The sequence below is a fragment of the Myotis brandtii genome, unplaced genomic scaffold (genome assembly GCF_000412655.1).
Source record: "Myotis brandtii unplaced genomic scaffold, ASM41265v1 scaffold136, whole genome shotgun sequence".
NCBI lineage: Eukaryota > Metazoa > Chordata > Mammalia > Chiroptera > Vespertilionidae > Myotis > Myotis brandtii.
The window spans coordinates 5,449,460-5,466,960 of record NW_005354829.1 but is presented as its reverse complement, the minus strand read 5'-3'; the positions used below and the strand labels follow the sequence as shown (position 1 = coordinate 5,466,960).

The 17,501-nt window shown below is 38.3% G+C and overlaps 1 protein-coding gene across 4 annotated transcripts in view; it reads left to right on the top strand.

Annotated features, from left to right (window-relative positions):
- The window catches only part of FNIP2 (folliculin interacting protein 2), a 101,587-nt gene that overhangs the window by 301 nt on the left and 83,785 nt on the right, over positions 1-17,501 (top strand). For 3 of the 4 annotated variants that reach the window (XM_005860528.2, XM_005860527.2, XM_005860526.2), the window contains exon 1: positions 6,571-7,083. The exons of the other annotated variant lie outside the window; for it this stretch is intronic. In XM_005860528.2, coding sequence (XP_005860590.1) covers positions 6,908-7,083 — 176 coding nt within the window. In that variant the 5' untranslated portion in view covers positions 6,571-6,907. Of the gene's footprint in view, positions 1-6,570; positions 7,084-17,501 lie in introns of those variants that run through there. 4 annotated transcript variants of the gene reach the window in all.

Genomic DNA, 17,501 nt, shown 5'->3' with positions numbered 1-17,501 from the left:
GGGGGGGGGGGGGGGGGGGGGGGGGGGGGGTTGCCTGGACAGAAGGCTTGGCTCTGCCATTGACATTGACAAACTACATTATTTGGACCAGTTCCCTAACCTTTCTGTGCTGCATTCCCCTCATCTGTTAAAAGAAGATACTAGTGCTACCAACTTCCAGTGATTAAATGAAACACTTAGAACAATGCCTGGCATGAAGAATAAACAGTTTATCTAGTTATTATCTACTTTGTATGCCTGAGTTTGCACCTATTGCCAAATTTCCCGAGTGCCGAGCTTGTCAGGTGAGTTCAGAGGGCATTAGGGCAAGTATGTTATTTTCTGATTGCACACTGAACTGGCATTATGAGGCTGGGACACTACTTAGGTATTTGGAGCTCTTCATGTTCATGTTTCTGAAAACAGCCAAGTATTGACAGACTTGATCTTTTTTTTTTAAATCCTCACCTGAGGCTATGCTTATTGATTTTAAAGAGAGGGAAGGCTGGGGGGGGGGGGGGGGGGGGAGGAGAGAAACATTGATGTGAAAGAGAACATTGATTGGTTGCCTTCTGTACACACCCCAACCAGGGATTGAACCCACAACCTAAGTATTTGCACAACCCACAGCCTTTTGGTGCATGGGATGACGCTCCAACCAACTGAACCACACCGGCCAGGGCTAATAGACTTGATTTTAATCCTGGATCTTTCTCCAAAGCCCATTTCCCTAAATCACACTGCTTTAAGAAAGCTTTCTCATCCCCTTACCTTTGTCCATTTGCTCTTTGTCCATGAGCGCTTTTTTATAAAACTCTGTATTGAACTATAATATGTGGACAGAAAAGTGTACATATTTTGCTTGCTGCGTATTCATAGCACCAGTGCCTAGATCATGAAACAGTAGTTTACCAGCATCCCATAACCTTTTTGTGTTGCCTTCTGGAGATTATGCTTTGAAAACCACTGGTAGAAAGGCTATGATCAGCTGTTCATGGGTGTATGGAAAATGCATTATGGAAGAAAGGAAATTACAGTAGTCCCCCCCTTATTCATGGTTTTGCTTTCCATGGTTTCAGTTACCCGTGGTCATTGGAAGTCTCAACATATTAAATGGAAAATTCCAGAAACAATAAATAAATAAGTTAAATTGCGCTCTGTTCTTAGTAGCATGATGAAATCTGGTACCATCCATTCCATCCCACCTCAGAAGTGAAGCATCCTTTTGTCTGTGTCTCCAGGCTAGACACACTCCCCGACTGTTAGTCACCTAGTAGCATCTCACTTATCAGATCTCCTGTTGTGGTAGAGTAACTATTATTTTACTTAATAATGACCCCAAAGCACAAGAAAAGTGGTACTGGCAATTCGGATATGCCAAAGAGAAGCTGTAAAGTGCTTTCTTTAAGTGAAAAGGGGGAAAGTTCTCAATATGGAAAGAAAAAACTCATGCTTAAGTTGGTAAGATATACAGTAAGAATGACTCTTCTGTGAAATTGTGAAGAAGAAAGGAATTTGTGCTAGTTTTGCTGTCACACCTCAAACTGTGAAAGTTACAGCTTCAGTGGGTGATGAATACTTAGTTAAGATGGAAAAGGCATTACATTTGTAGGTGGAAGGCATGACATTGTCATGGCTCAGTGATCCTCCTCTGGAATATCATCAGGTCAGTAGCAGCCTATCGCTGTGCCACAATGTCAGCGTCATTCACCTCACGTCACCTAATCACATAGGTACTGTATCATCTCACATCATCACAAGAAGAAAGGTGAGTACAGCACAATAAGATATTGTGAGAGAGACCACATCCACACAACTTTTATTAGAGTATATTTTTATAATTATTCTATTTTATCCCCCATAGATAAGTGGTGACTACTGTACCCCAATAAGAGGAGGGTCATCTGTGGTGGCTAAAGATCATGAACTGCCAAGGCCTCTCCTCCGTTTATTTTTCCTTTTTTCTCATTAAGGTAATGTGAATAGGCAGAGAAATATTCTTTATAGAAAGATTCATTAGATAGGGATAATTAGACTGGGCTTTGGGGGGAACTATATTAAACCTTTGTTTTTTTTCTTCACACTTCAAACCCATTTCTTTCAGTTGTGGCTTTTGAGTTAGTTTTTCATCACATACAGTGATTATTGTTATCACCTGAAGAGTGTGAAGTTAAGCGAATGCAGAATTGCATGAATACTTACCTTGAAACTTTTTTTCCTTTAATTTTCCCTACTCTGAATCAGTGAGGGGAATGGATTTTTTTCTCAGATGCCAACTATTTTGGATTGGAGGTGGGTCCCTGGAACACTGCCTTAGAAGGATTTGGAAGGAGTCTGGGCACAACAGGAAACAGTGTTCTCATTGATTAGAGATTTTGGCCATGGGCAAAAGAGACTAGACTGGCATCTTGAGTCCCAGCTTTTTGCTTGGGATGGTCTAAATTATACTTAGGCTACTTTATAAACTTAACGTTCTTCTCTGGGACCACTCAGTACCTGGACTGTGAGATTGGAAGCAGTGCAAATACAGCTGAAAAAGTTGAACCAGTAGTCCCCCTTTCTGACACAGATCACAGGGATGCCAGCTACTTCCACACTTCTCTGATCCTCCCTTCCAACATTGGGTAAAGTTCATCTGTGTTGTGAAAGTATCTGGTGGCAGCAGCAGTTTAGTCGACATGTTGAACTGCGGGGGGAGTATGCCAGTCCAGTCACTGAGGCAGATGCGTGTCTACTTGTGTAAGGTGGCTGAGCTGTGTGAAGGAAATAGAGAACTTTACCATCAGTGGGGTTATAGATAGGGCTGATGATCAGTTTTAATGTGTATATTATTTAATATTTAAGAGCAGGGTATCCAGCATGCTAATGAGCAATAGCATAAGTACCTATATAAGAGTATGACTCCATTTGGGGAAAGAGAAGATTGTGAAAAAGGGAGATTGGATTGAGGTAGAGAACAGAATTTCGGGCACCAAAGGTCTAAACATACCTTTCTCTTAGGTATTCTATGAGCTGTTGTAATATCCCAGAAGAATGGTTGTGATGATACAATTATTACTTGTTTTTTCATTTATTGAAGAAAAGTTAAGACTCCTAATTAAATATAAGGAAATTTGGAACCATATAGTATATAATGGTTGTGGTTTTGATTGCATCGCTGCTTTATTACATCTTATCAGATTTTGAACTGAAATTATGGGTTATTAAGGGGAGGAACAGGGGAAATGGCATTTTCACTTTTTAAAAGTCCTTTCTGTTAAGATAACATGAGTCACATCAATTGGAGTGAACATAAGTTGTTAAAATGTCTAAAGGAACTTTGGCTATAGTTGTGGGAGAGGGAAAAGTTTCCCCCCATTTTTATTTATAGTTTTTCTGGTTGGTCTAATAATTAAATTGACATGAGACATATTAATAGGAGAAAAAAACCAAACTTATTATGTATGTACATACATACAGGGGTTCTGTAAGAATATAGGGCTGAAGGTAAATCAGGCAATTAAGGCTTATATGCAATCTTGAGCTAAGAAGAAAGAGAAGGTAGGTAATTCACAGGTAGATGAGACACAGCAAAACATTGGGTAAACAGCCCTGGCCAGGTGGCTCAGTTGGAGCGTTGTCCTGAACACCAACAGGTTGTGGGTTCTTATACTGGTCAGGGCACATACCTAGGTTGTGGGTTCGATCCCCTGTACGTCAGGGCAGGTGCAAGAGGCAACTGATCTCTCTCTCTCTCTCTCTTTTTCCCTCCCTCCCTCCCTCTTCCCCTCCAGTTCCTTCCACTTCCCTCCCCCCATCTCCCTCTCCTTCTCCTAAAAATCAATAAAAACATATCCTCAGGTGAGGATTGAAAACACACACAAAGCATTGAGTAAACAAATTCTTGTCAGCCACCCAGAAACAGTAGGACAGAGGGGAGTCTAATAGATTTTGCTAGGTTGTTACCTGTCTGCCACCCTTAATTCATAATATGTTAATGTGATGCTCCCTTCCTTTAAGCAGGGTTTCTATCTGAATCCTTTAAGCAGTTTTTTATTCTTAAAAATAGCCAAATAACTAGCTTAAAATAATTCCCAAAACTCTTTTCCCCTGCATAATAAATGAGAGAAAGAGAAAGTGTGTGTGTTTGAGCACAAACACCCTCCTGGCAGAGTTTATGTACAAAGAAGCACACTATTTGTTTGCAATCGATTCAGGTCATAATTTTAATGTAAATAGTCAGTGGCATTAAATCAATCAGAAAGTTGTCTATTGGGCATCTCCCATGTGTAGGAGGTACAAGAGAAATATCAAGACCCAGTTTTGATACTCAAAGAATTTATGATCTAGTTAGGATCGAAAGACATGTACACTACTCTTTTGCAAAGCAGTTGTGTGTTGTGTTGAAAGTGTGGCTTAAAAATTATAGAGGAAGTCAAGAGAGAAGATGATCTTCCAGCCCAGGAAGGCTTCATGGGGAAGACGGAATTGTGACCGAGGAAGTGGTTGTCCAGTGTATGGTTCCCAGGCCAGCAGCAACAGCTTCGGGGGAACTTAGAAATGTAAATCCTAAGTTTCCACCCCAGAAGTGTTGATACAGAAACCCTGGGGAGAAGGCCAGCAATTCATGTTTATAAAGATGCTGAAGTTATAGCCTTACTCTACCAAGGAAATGGTGGCTAAAAGGTGTGCTGAGTTTCGGGAGAAACAGTGACTGGCACATAGTAAGTGTTTAGGTAAAGATGGCTGACTGAGTGAAGGAAACACACAGAAGAGGTTTCGGGTTTTCTGTGCCATTTGGTTTCTGTTTAAGGGACTTTTCCCCCAGTGCAGTTTGATCTTTATTTCATCCAAACATCCTTTGTAACCATGTTGTCATTTTCTGCTCCTATGATTCTGATCATTTAAAATGTTTGCATCATCTGGATAGGGGATAAAATTTGTATTTTTATAACAATTTTGAAGCCTTTGTAAAATATAAAATATCAGAATTATTGAAAAGCTTGTGGCTAACTACTAGGTAAATGTATATGCAGAGCACGTATTTTAAAAGAGGGTTTCATGGCATTTCATCAAGTCCTCGATAAATATCTCTTAGAGATTAAAGTTTTTAAATGAAAATTCAGTCTTATAAAATGTGGGATGTTGTTCCCCCAGTGTATCCTCTACATATTTTATGAAATTCAGTTAGTGGCATCTTTAAAGACCCCCACCCCATCAACATTGAACTGTACTTTTATTTCTCCTGTGCTTTTAGATGAGGTACACCCTAGCTGAATTGAAGATGCTGACTTGGGGCTTCACTGGTGATGGTGAAAGGCTTTACTTTCAGCCTTTGCTCAGTGAGCTGCCCCGACCTGAAGTGGAAAAGTTAGAGCATTTGCATTAGTGATCTTCTGATTCTCTGTTAAAACGACAAAGTGATTTTAAAGACAGTTCAAGGGGGAAAAAGAAGAACCCATGATCACACTCTGGCCATACAGTTAAGCATTAAGTTTAAAATGTGTTCTCCTTTCTGGAAAAATGAACCCATTTTCTCCTAATGTAGTTTTATCTTGGCACTGACCATTTAGCATGTTCCACAGAGCAGTCTAGTCGCTGTTGTAGGTGTGTTGTAATCTTTGTTTCTCAGAGGAGGATGTATTTAAGATCTTTTTGGGGTTTGTTATAGAAACACTTCAGGGTCACGTACATAATAAAGTCTTAAGGTAGTAGATTCCTCTACCACACTATCATGAGATTTTTCTTCCACTTGTGAAGTGAAGTACAGCTGCCATGTATAAAGATGCATTTAAAACCTTCTGAAACTAAAGACTCAGGCAAGTGTTCATCAGATATTAGGAATCTGTTAATATTTTCTTCAGCCAAAATCAAGGATGAGGAAGAGGGAAATGAATTGGGACAAGCCTTTAGTTATTTATTTAGTATCGAGATTTGACCTGTATTTTTAGGGGCCTATGCTTTACTTCTAAAAGAAGATTTATTTTTTTCCTTGAACTCACAGTAGTGTAGAAAAATCATATTAATTTTATAACATTATTCTCAATTTACAGATGAAGAATGTTAGTGTCAGAAGTTAAATTTGAAATGCTTTTGTTCTTGGTTCTGGTAGTCAGGACTTTCTCAACATAAATATGCCCAGGAATCAGGAATTCAGTGCAAGAGTTTTGAGGGTTTATGGCTTCCCACTTATTACTATATATTAGTTTACAGTATGTATTTGGTATTAAAGCAAGGATGTGTCCCTACTCTGCCAGCCCTAAACCATCTCCTGTACATTAAGCCTTACATATTTGTCTGTGTGGGTAACCATCTCTTTCACTTGCCATGGGCAGAGTTTTGCAAGGTTGCAGAGTAAAACCTGTCAGCTGACGCTTGCTCACATGAGAACCATTAAGAGGGTGATGTGGCCAATGTCAGAACAACCTTGCAGCTGAAGGCAAGCCACTGCATTTGCCCAGAGCCATATGAATAGGTCTTGTGACTGAATACTTCACTACCGCATAATCTCCAACCGAGGAGCACAGATGGAGTGGGTCAGTCCAGGCTGCTCAACCTGTTGAGGACTTTTCTTCTGCTAACAGGAGCACAAGCTTAGGAACAAAAGTAGGAAGTGGGAATTGGACTTGTCTGTTGATAATGAGTTTGCTGAGAGCATGTTTTATAAGGTGATGGATGCATCTGACTTCCTAAATCATTGGTGGGCTTAATTTACGTAACAAATGAATGTTCCTTTTTTTTTTTTTCTTAAAAAAAAAACTTTCGAAAGAGGAATTTGTAGGCTGCTGCCAAGTAGCTTGTCTCACCTACTGTATAGGGAGTGCAGTGATCATTCAGAGTAGCTGGTCACTTCGGAATATCCCTCAAACAACAAAGGCTCTTCGACATTTGTGTCCAAGTCCATGTTGATAGTCAGGATAAACCGGAAGGAGGTTGAACGGCTCAGGAGATGTGTGGCGGCACAGCGAAGACCACAAACCGGCCCCCTGGCCGGCAGGATTCAGCCAGTTACGTGAGTGATGCTGTTTCTGGTGCTGGGAGGACTTGCAAGACACTTTTCTGCACAAAGATTCGAAAACGTGCCAGGGTAGGAAGGGGCACTGATCACACGGAACTCGACAGCAGGTTTGAAATTTTAATTCTATTTCAAAACCTAAGCGAAATTTTAATTTAATTCACTGTGTACCAAGATGGTATTATAATGAACTATTTTAATAATGGCGCTTATCTAAAAAGAGTAACATACTTGCTATATTTTTTTAGGTTGATTATTTCATTCATTTTAGAAGAATTCATTAATTTTATTAGAAGCTCTTAATGAAAGCATTCTTTGTAAAGAATTTTATTGCCCTATCAATGAAAAGGAAAGAAATCCTTTGAGAATTACATTCATTCCAAAATATAATGTAGATAGATAGTAAGGAAAGTCATAAATATACTTATTGGTTGGTTTAAAATGTATTTTCAGGATATAGTTTCTGTCATATAAAAATCTTTGTCTTTTTTTAGTAGAAATTTAATAAAATGGTATATAGTCCACTCCAGTATAAGAACCCAGTAGGTTAGAGAGTTAGGGAGAAGTGTGGAAATCATTTTATGGGTATTGGGTCACATGCTGTCCACTCAAAGAGATAAATATGTAGAGGGAAAAGGTAATGAATAATGTGGTACATTAGGAAAATACATTTGAGTGCTAGATAAGAACTTCACTTTTATACTGTTTTTATCTGTTTCTTATCAAGAAAGGACAGCTTAGTGAAAGGAAGGCGTAATGGATTAGCATTCATTTTATCTGGATCTTGAACCCTGTTCTGATTTCACTTGATCCCCAGCTCTGCTGCCCAAGATCCTTGTAATATTGGGTGAATCCCCCAGCTTTTGTGGGTCTCACTCTCACCTGCTAAGCTATGTAGTTGGTTCAGATGATTTAAATAACTTTTTCCTCTTCAGAGATTTGGAGATGTAGCATCAGGACCTTTTGTATTCCTTATTTCTTTTATTCTCACAGTTCTAGATTTCCCAAATAGATATTCAGGGAAGGAGGTAGCATCCCCATAAGAATATGCAGGGCCACCCCAGTTACTTAAACAAAACTTCAAGTTTTGGGTATGTACTTATATTTCTCACTTTCAGTAAACTTACTATTCTTTGGTGGATTTTAACAATTTTCATTTAAACAGCACTTTAAACTTAATAAAACATGTTCATATCCACTATCTTCTTTCCCTTTTTTTAACTTGTTAGATATCCACTATCTTCTTTCCCTTTTTTAATTTGTTAGATTTACTTCTCTGATGCTGAATGTTTTTTCTTTAGAATTCTCTACAGTGATGACATATACTTGTCAATTAATTGGAATTCATCTCCAGACAGAACAGTTGACTTTGTAGACCTCATCCACTTTCTGTTCCCTTTTCTACAATCTTGAAACCGTATTTATGTGCAGTATTGTATTTGGTTTCCTGAATTTATTTAGGACTTGGGCCAGTCTCAAGGGTAGAGTGAATTATTGACAGGAGCTTGCCCTGTAAGGATCGGGCTCCAAAGTGCTCACGAGTTATCTGTTTGTCCAAGTCAGGTGGCAGTTAGGTATGACTTGCAACCCCTTCTTTGCTCTTAGGTATCTTAAATCAATATTTTCAATTCATGGTGGGCATTCTGCAAGTGACAGACTGACTTAAGTTATATGCAGATTTTTACTGCATCTGCGTTATTCAGGGGTTAACTATAGTTTGTTTCCACCACCACCCCCTAATGATTTTCCAATTATTTAGAGTTGATGAGAAAGATTCCACAAATACAGTGGAGTCATGTTGGATACCTAGTAGTTAGCCGCAGTGTAAAACTGACACAGTTCAGTGCAGAAAGAGACATTTTAATCTTCCCAGTTATGGTTTATGTGGAATGAAACATTTCAGGAAAGAAGTTTGTCCTCTGTATCTTCACTTCCATCCTCATTATTCTCTAGAATGACAGCTATGGGGGTTCAATATATTTCACAAAATAACAATGAACAAAAACCTAAAGAGTTTGATGAGACATCTTAAATGGTTCGTCAATAAAAAATTTCTTGCTAAAACTCAATTCAGATCTCATAACTCTGAAATCTGATACTAGGTATATTGTGCAGTCTTCAAATAATCGCTTCTAGTCTTCTTTCTTAAAAATGTCAACTTGCAAAGCTGCTAATAACTTGATTTTTAAAACTTTCCCAACAAACTAGATACATATACAGGGCTGTTTATAAGAAGAATGTGGGAGTATTTGCCAAGCTTATCTATAATCATTGTTTCTCCGATGGCAGGAGAAATCTGACATAACCTTGCCTTTGCAAGTATACCGTACACACACTTAGACTAGAGGAACTGAAACAAAGCACTTCAGAGTCAACTGTGCTTTAAGTTTCATATCTTGAAAAGGGATTCAGAAGAGATTCTTTGTACTGTTTTGGAATCACCAGGCTGGAAGGAGTAGAAGAATTAATTCATGTAAATATCCAACTTCTCTACAATTTGGATGAACTAATTCTACAGAAAGAAAGAACGAGAGAGAGAAGAGAAGAGAGAGAGAGAGAGAGAAAGAAAGAAAGAAAGAAAGAAAGAAAGAAAGAAAGAAAGAAAGAAAGAAAAAAGAAGAAAGAAGGAGGAGGGAGGGAGGGAAGAAGGAAGGAAGGGAAGGAAAGGAAGGAAAGGAAGGAAGAGCTGTAGATAGAGCTGTAGTTGCTTGCCAAGAAAATAAGTACGGAAACTAGGGTCTGTTTTCCCCTAGTGAACTACTTCACAGAAATGAACTGAACATGATTTTACTACCAGTCTTTATTTATAGTAGTTAGGATTACTGACTAGGAAACAAAAATAGTCACTGATTTAGAGATGTGTGAAGGCAACAGACCAAAGAATTCTGAAGATTTTAGTAAAAGGCTATTAAAGCCTGAAGCAAGTTGTAGAAGTGGGGAGAGAGTTTTCTCATCGTGTTCTTCACTTAGAAACACTGTGTGAAAACCTTTCTGCTCTGATACTACCTAGAAAATGTAGCTGTTGGACAGGTTAAATGAAGTGAGCAGAGAGAAGCAGCAAACCCAGGTCAGCTGATGGTCTTGTGCTTCCTGACAAGCTTCACAGGAAGGTTGTAAATTGCCGGGCGTGACTCTTTCAGATGCATTGCGTATTGCTGTCACAAGTTCTCCTACCCTTCCTGCACGCCTTCCCTTTTCACTGATTTTAGGGGCCATGAGGAATTTTCTTTGGCCAGTTAAAAAAGTTTATTTCTATCAGTTGATTTCTATCAGGGATTCAGAGATGTAATTTGAGCATGACTGAGTGAATAAATGAAGGAATGCAGTGGTAACTTAGTATTGTTGCAAAGTCATGTGTGATTTAGGTTTAAATAAACATTTATCTTTTCCCTCTGAAGCAACATGTCTTCTTAGGAATGAATCAGAGCAGTCTTACTACAGAGTTTTGAAGTGAATATGAACTCACTTCATAGGAACTGACAACTGACATAAACTTTTATCTGGATCTTATTTTAAGTATTGATGACATAACAGGGTAAAGTCCTTGTTATTAGTCACTATAACTAATTGTTTCCAGAATGACAGTGTTCCAGACAGAAGACAAGATTACTCCAACCACTGGGTCTGCAGACCAGCCATTGGGCCTCATGGAAGCATTTTTCCCTCAAGTTTGAGCTCAGCTGGATGCTGAACTAGAATACTCATTGAACTAATCCACAATTCCTGGTGCTCCTGTTATGACTTCTGTTGTGAGTCAGACTGTGGCTTAGCCTTATCCTTTTATTGGTACAGTAACAAAAGCTGAGTAACTCCTGAACAATGATGTAGCAAGCCCTGGTGGGAATTGGTGGGCGCAGTAATATCCTATGACCCCATATAAGATTACAGTTAAACTGCCAGTCACAGGGAATCCAGCCTGTGGGCTCTAGAAAAACCAGGGTTCCTGGCAACTCTCTTCCCTTCTTATGGGATCCAAGTTTATATGAAATGTTAGTTATCAGATACCCATCCATCCACTAATGTTTATACATTGAAGAGTTCAGTCCTCTTACCAATTTAGAAAGATTAAAAAAAAAAAAAAACCACCTATTCTCAGGTCTTTACAGAGCAGATGTGAATTAAAATCCTGTCTTTTTTCTCACTATGCCATTTTCTTTTACTTTTGTGCCTTACCCTGCCCAAAGGCCAATAAACAAACAAAGAACTTAATAAAGCCACGATAGTTTTTCCACTTACTGATTTTTTTTATAATTCAACTCTCACAAATGAGACCCTAGACCAGTGATGGCGAACCTATGACACGTGTGTCACCTCATTTTTTGGGTTGATTTTTCTTTGTTAAATGGCATTTAAATATATAAAATAAATATCAAAAATATAAGTCTTTGTTTTACTATGGTTGCAAATATCAAAACATTTCTATATGTGACACGGCACCAGAGTTAAGTTAGGGTTTTTCAAAATGCTGACATGCCGAGCTCAAAAGTTTCGCCATCACTGCCCTAGACGGTAGTACCAGATATAGTAGGAGCACCTTTGATCTAGGGACCCTTTCTACCTTCATGATGTCATTGATCTGAGAGCTATCTTTGCCTTCAACTCACTGTGTCTTTGGAAACATTCCCTCATGGATCTGTGTTTCTATTTTTTCTACTAAAAAATATAAACAAAACATAAGTGGTAGATTGGGTCAGTGATCCCCAAATATTTGAAGTGAATTCAGATCCATTGGAGCAGATTCCTGGAGGTGGAGCCTGTGAAGCTTTGTTGATAAAAACAAAAACAAAAAACAAAACAAAACCACACACACATAAAAAGAAAAACAAAAACCACAAAGAGCTTCTAAGGTAATTCATATAGTAAGTGGTGTCTGAGGTCCCTTATAACTCTAATATTATGATTGTCTGTCACTGACCAATGAGACCCAAAGATGTAAGAAAAGTATGAAGACCTTGGGTAATCAAAGGAGTCAAAACTATCTCAGTGGTATTAAATTCAATCGAGTCAATTTGAAGATCTAATTGGCTTTGTTAAGCAATCCCTGAATCAGACAGCATTTCATCTAGCAGGTAGAGAGAAGTCCCAAAAGCTGTACAATCTGAAAGGCTTTTATAGGCAGAACTGGGCAGGGCAAGAATGTTATTAGCAAAAGAAAAGAAAGGATTGTTTCAGGCAAGGTTACGTTCCTTTGGGTGGAGGTAGTCTTGTCTGACAGATTGCCTCAGCTTCCTTTAGGCCCGGGGAGGGTGGAGAGGGCCCACATGACAAGTCATTGGTACTCCCTAGGAAATTTCAGATTGACCAATTAAGATTACATTCCTGGAGAAGGTTGAACTGCATTTAGGTCAGGTATTAAGTCTAGGTTTGGTGTCATGGGCTTTAGCACAAATGACCCCATGTTGGGCCTGTGGTTTTTCTCAACAGTGGTAATCTTTTTCCATGTGAGAGAACAAACCATGTGGTTATTTAAAAGAGTGTATTTTCAACAGAGGGGATAGCATACAGAGATCCTAAGGCAGGAACATGCTTGGTATGTACCTGTTCCTTCTACCCTTCTATAATTCAAATGACACATAGGATATTTAAAGGAGAAAATCAAATTTTAATACGTGCATATGGGGAATTCACATAGCATGAAAAGTCTAGAGATTTAGGGCAACTGAAGTGTGTATGTTATTCAGAATTAAGGAGGAGGAAATAAGGCCGTTCACAGAGAGATGAAAAGATGAATGTTCAGTAAGCAAATGTATATTGATTATCTTTGGTCAAATGGGCTTTGCTAGGTTCCTCCTGTGTGATAACACCTAGTTCATACTAAAACATAGTTGTCTGTGATGATAACTCCCTTTCTGGAAAAAGTTCTTCCTTTGTCAAAATTCTTTTAGGTAGTTAGGGGGGAAGGTCAAAGATTTTTCCAGAGTTTTTTATTTCTTAAAAAGAACCAGCTTAAAATAATCAAATCCCAAAGAGGCATATTTTGAGGTGACAAACTCTGTTCCTCATTACACTCTAAAGAGAAAAATGTTGCCTAAGGACAAAGATGATTTGGATTCAGAGAGTCAGTGGTTCTTTGTGGGAACATCGGTGAGGCTGAGGTGCTGGTAGACTGGGTTATCACAGTTATGAGAGGGAGGTGGAGGTGGCCTGCCCCCTAATATCTCTCCCATTGGCCCTTGCTTGATAACAAAAATTCCTGCTATTAGAACCTCATTTCTTTGTATTTAAGCCTTATTCTCTCTGGGCAGTAACTGATACCTTAGTAGGAACTAAAAGAAAACTTGTTCCTCTGTCAGGGAGAACAAGATCACATGAGAGGATTGGGTGCGTTCTGTTGAGCAGTGTGTGAGGACTGACCTTATCCTTTCCAGCTGGGTGGGCAGGACTGAGGGAAACCGCCTGTAATTCTGCTAAACAGGTCCAACACTTGATGGCTATATCCAAAGCTCAAATAATGTGCCCATGGTGTTCATCTTCACAGGGAATTCTCTGGCAGACTATAACAGACCAAAATGATCTTCAGAGAATGATCTATCACAGACTTTAAAACTAGTGCTTATTACTAAAAGTTTCTGTATTTTAATTGACAGTTGATTTTTTTTCCTTTTAAAAGACTTTATTTTGTAGAGCTATTTTAGGTTTACAGCAAAATTGAGCAGAAAATAATAGAGTTCCTGTCTACTTCCTGTCCCATACACAAAGTTTCCCCCTGCTATCAACATCTCACACCAGAGTGGTGCATTTGTTACAACAGACGGACCTAAATTTGACACATCAGAGTCACCCAAAACCATATTTTCATTAGGGTTCACTCTTGGTGATACACATTCTATGGGTTTTGACAAATTCATGAAATGTATTAATTAATATAGTATCGTACAGAGTAGTTTCACTGCCCTAAAACTCCTCTGTGCTCTGCCTATTCATCTCTCCCTAGCCCCAGGCAACCACTGATGTTTTTACTGTCTCTATAGTTTTGCTTTTTATAGATGTCTTTTGGTTGGAATCATAGTATGTGAAAGGCTATTCCAATAGCCTTTCCTGATTAGCTTCTTTCACTTAGTAATTGTATTAAAGATTTCTACATGTCTTTTCATGGCTTGATAACTCATTTCTTTTTGGCACCAAGTAATATTCCATTGTCTTGATGTGGCACCATTTATTTATCCATTTACCTACTGAAGGACATCTTGGTTGCTTCCAAGTGTTGGCAATTATGCTGTAAACATGCTGTGCAGGTCTTTGTGTGGACATAACTTTTACTCCTTTGGATACATATCAAGGAGTGTGATTGCTGGATCGTAAGGTAAAAGTTTGTTTAGTTTTGTTGTAAGAAACTGCCAAACTTCCAAGTGGCTGTACCATTTCATTTCCCTCCAACAATGAGTGACTGTTCCTGTTAGTCCACATCCTTGTCAGTATTTGGTTTTGTTATTGTTCTGGATTTTGGCCATTCTAATCGGTCTGTAGTGGTATCTTACTGTTTTTATTTGCTTTTCTCTAATGACATATGATGTGGAGCATCCTTTGCCATCTATATGTTTTTCTGAGGTGTCTGTTTAGTTTTCCCCCCACTTTCTAATTGGGTTGTTCTTTTTCTTATTGTTGAGCTTTATGAGTTCTTTGTATAATTGGATACCAGTCCTTTATTCAGATATGTCTTTTGCAAATATTTTCACCCAATCTTCTCATTCATTCATATTCATATTCATATTCTCTCTCTCTCTCTCTCTCTCTCTCTCTCTCTCTCTCTCTCTCTCTCTCTCCCTTACCCGATGATATTTTTCCCCATTAATTTTCAAAGAGAGTGGAAAGGAGTGGGGAGGGGAGAGAGAGGAAGGAGAGGAGAGAGAGAAAAACATCGATGTGAAAGAGACATATCACACATCAATTGTTTACCTCCGGCACACACTCTGACCAGGGGCTGGGGATCGAACCTGCAACCCAGGTATGTGCCCTTGACCGGGAATCGAACCCGAGACCCTTCGGTGTGCAGGCCTACGCTCTAACCAGCAAGCCACTGTAGCCAGGGAATGTCTTCTCATTCTCTTGGTACTGTCTTTCACAGACCAGAAGTTTTTAATTATAGTGAAGTTCAGCTTGTCATTTCTTTTTTTTCATTTCATGTCTTGTGCTTTTGGTGTTGTTATCATTATGCCCAAGATCATCTAGATTTTCCTCCTCTGTTATATTCTAGAAGTTTTATAGTTTTTCATTTTACATTTAGGTCTATGAGCCATTTTGAGTTAAGTTTTTGGGAAGGCCTGTGTCTAGTTTCAATTTTTTGCATGTGAATGTCCAATTGTTGTATCACCTTTGTTGAAAGACAATGGTTGCTACATGTATGTAAATCTCCTGGGCTTTCTGTTGCTCTGTCTTCTCTGTCATCAGTACCACACTGTCTTAATTACTCTAACGTTATAGTAAGTCTTGAAGTCGGGTAGTTTCAGTCTCCTGACTTTGCCCCTCTCCTTCAGTATTGTTGGCTATTCTGAGTCTTGTGCTTCTCCATATAAACTTTAGATCCATTTTGTTGATGTTCACAAAATGACTTGCTGTGATTTTTATTGGGATTGCATTGGATTTACAGATCGAGTTGGGAAGAACTGACATTTGAGTCTTCCTACCCATGAACATGGAATATCTCTGCAATTATTTAGTTCTTGGATTTATCAGAGGTTTTCCTCATATAGATCTTGTACATATTTTGTTACATTTATACCTAAATATTTTTGGGGCTGCTATTAGAAATGGTATTGTGCTTTTAATTTTAAATCCCACTTGTTAATTGCTGGCATATATTTAAAAAATATTTTCACATGTGGATTTTTTTAGAGCATGGCTGCATTCATGTCAGGCTGGCTTCTTTTCCCTTTTCTTTTTAAATGCCTCCATCTTATTCTTAAATATGTTTTCTGACGATCAAAATGATACAATTTTATTACAAACCATTTAGAAAATGCAAGCAAATATAAAATACGAAAACCCAAATTATCCATAATGTTATCACATAAATTTTGCTACTATAAACATTTTTATTTCCTTGCAGTTCTTTCTTGATATAGATAAAAGCTATATTGTGTTAACTGAGTCATATTGTATATCAAGCTATATAATCTGCTTTTTTTACTCAGTGTGATACCATGATATTTTCCCCATGTTATTAAAATGTTTTTGAGAACAATTTGTAATGACTTTGTAGTATCTTCTTAAATGGCTTCAAAAAGTTTAGAGTGTGTTCTGCCAATGGGTATTCAGATTTCCAGTTATAGTGCAGACAATGGCCCAATTTTTGTTCAAATTTCTGACAGGTTCTTGGGAGGGAATTTTCCTTGTAGGAAATTTGAAGGAGACCTTTTTTTTCTTCCTCAACGGAAATTGAAAATTGAGAGAAAAATTGGTCAGGTAGATGGAAATCAAAATATCTACATTTGGAAAACTGCTAACATATTGAACAATAAGGGTCTGCCTAGTAATGAACCTCAAAGTTAGATTAGCTTGCCCACCCCATCCTGAGCAGCCTAGGACACTCACAGGCCTTGCCACAAAGGGGCTTGACGCTCCAAAACTTGATGTTGAGGAGTGGATGATCACATCAGCATGTGTATGCTCTGCAGTCAGATAGACGCCCACAAATACAGGGAAATCTACCATTCAGAATTTCTTCTTCCCTTGAGGTGAAGAGCAGTCAGGAATGTTAGTCTTCAGGATTGTGCCTCTACTGGTAGGAAACCTGAAGCAAAGGTAAGGAGACCCTCAACTCTTTTATAGGTTAAATCACCACCTAAAGTGTAGGTACATGAGTGGATTTTTTTTTGACATTTTAAAAAGTATTTTATCTATATGTCTTCAGAGATAATGCATTCACTTGGTTCAATGATAAAAATTATACATTTGAAATATATTGCTCCCAACTCTTTATTCTTTCCTATCCCTTTTAAGTAATCACTTTTATTTCTTAAAATTATTTTTATGTTAATTTTGTGTAGACATATGTATTCTTTCTTCTTACACAAAAGGTAGCAGGTTCTATACAAGAATCTGCTCTTTGCTGTTTGAACTTAGCAGTATAATCTAGAGATCTATGGGTCCTGCTTTCATTCTAACACTCTCTCTCCAACAGCTACTTGGAATTCTGTTGTGTGACTATAGTATAAGTGATTTAATTTGTCTCTACCAATATCCTCTCCAGTTTCTTCCAGTATTCTGCTCTTATCAAACATCCTGCAATCACATGGTTTTCAAAATCTGTTTAGTTCCAGAAGTGGGATTGGTGGGTCCAATGCTATAAATATAATTCTGATGCCTATGACAACTTACCCTCCATATATGTAGTCATACCATGTTGTGCCTCTGCCTGTGTTTCTCTCATCTGGGATGTCTGACTTTTGAATGTTTGCCAATCTAATAGGTGTATGATTTTAAGTTGCTTTCCTAATTTCTAAGAGCGGGGTCTAGCATTTTTTTTTCATGTGTTTAAAGCTTTTTTTTTCTTCCTGTAAATTATTTGTATCCATTGCCCAATTTTCCT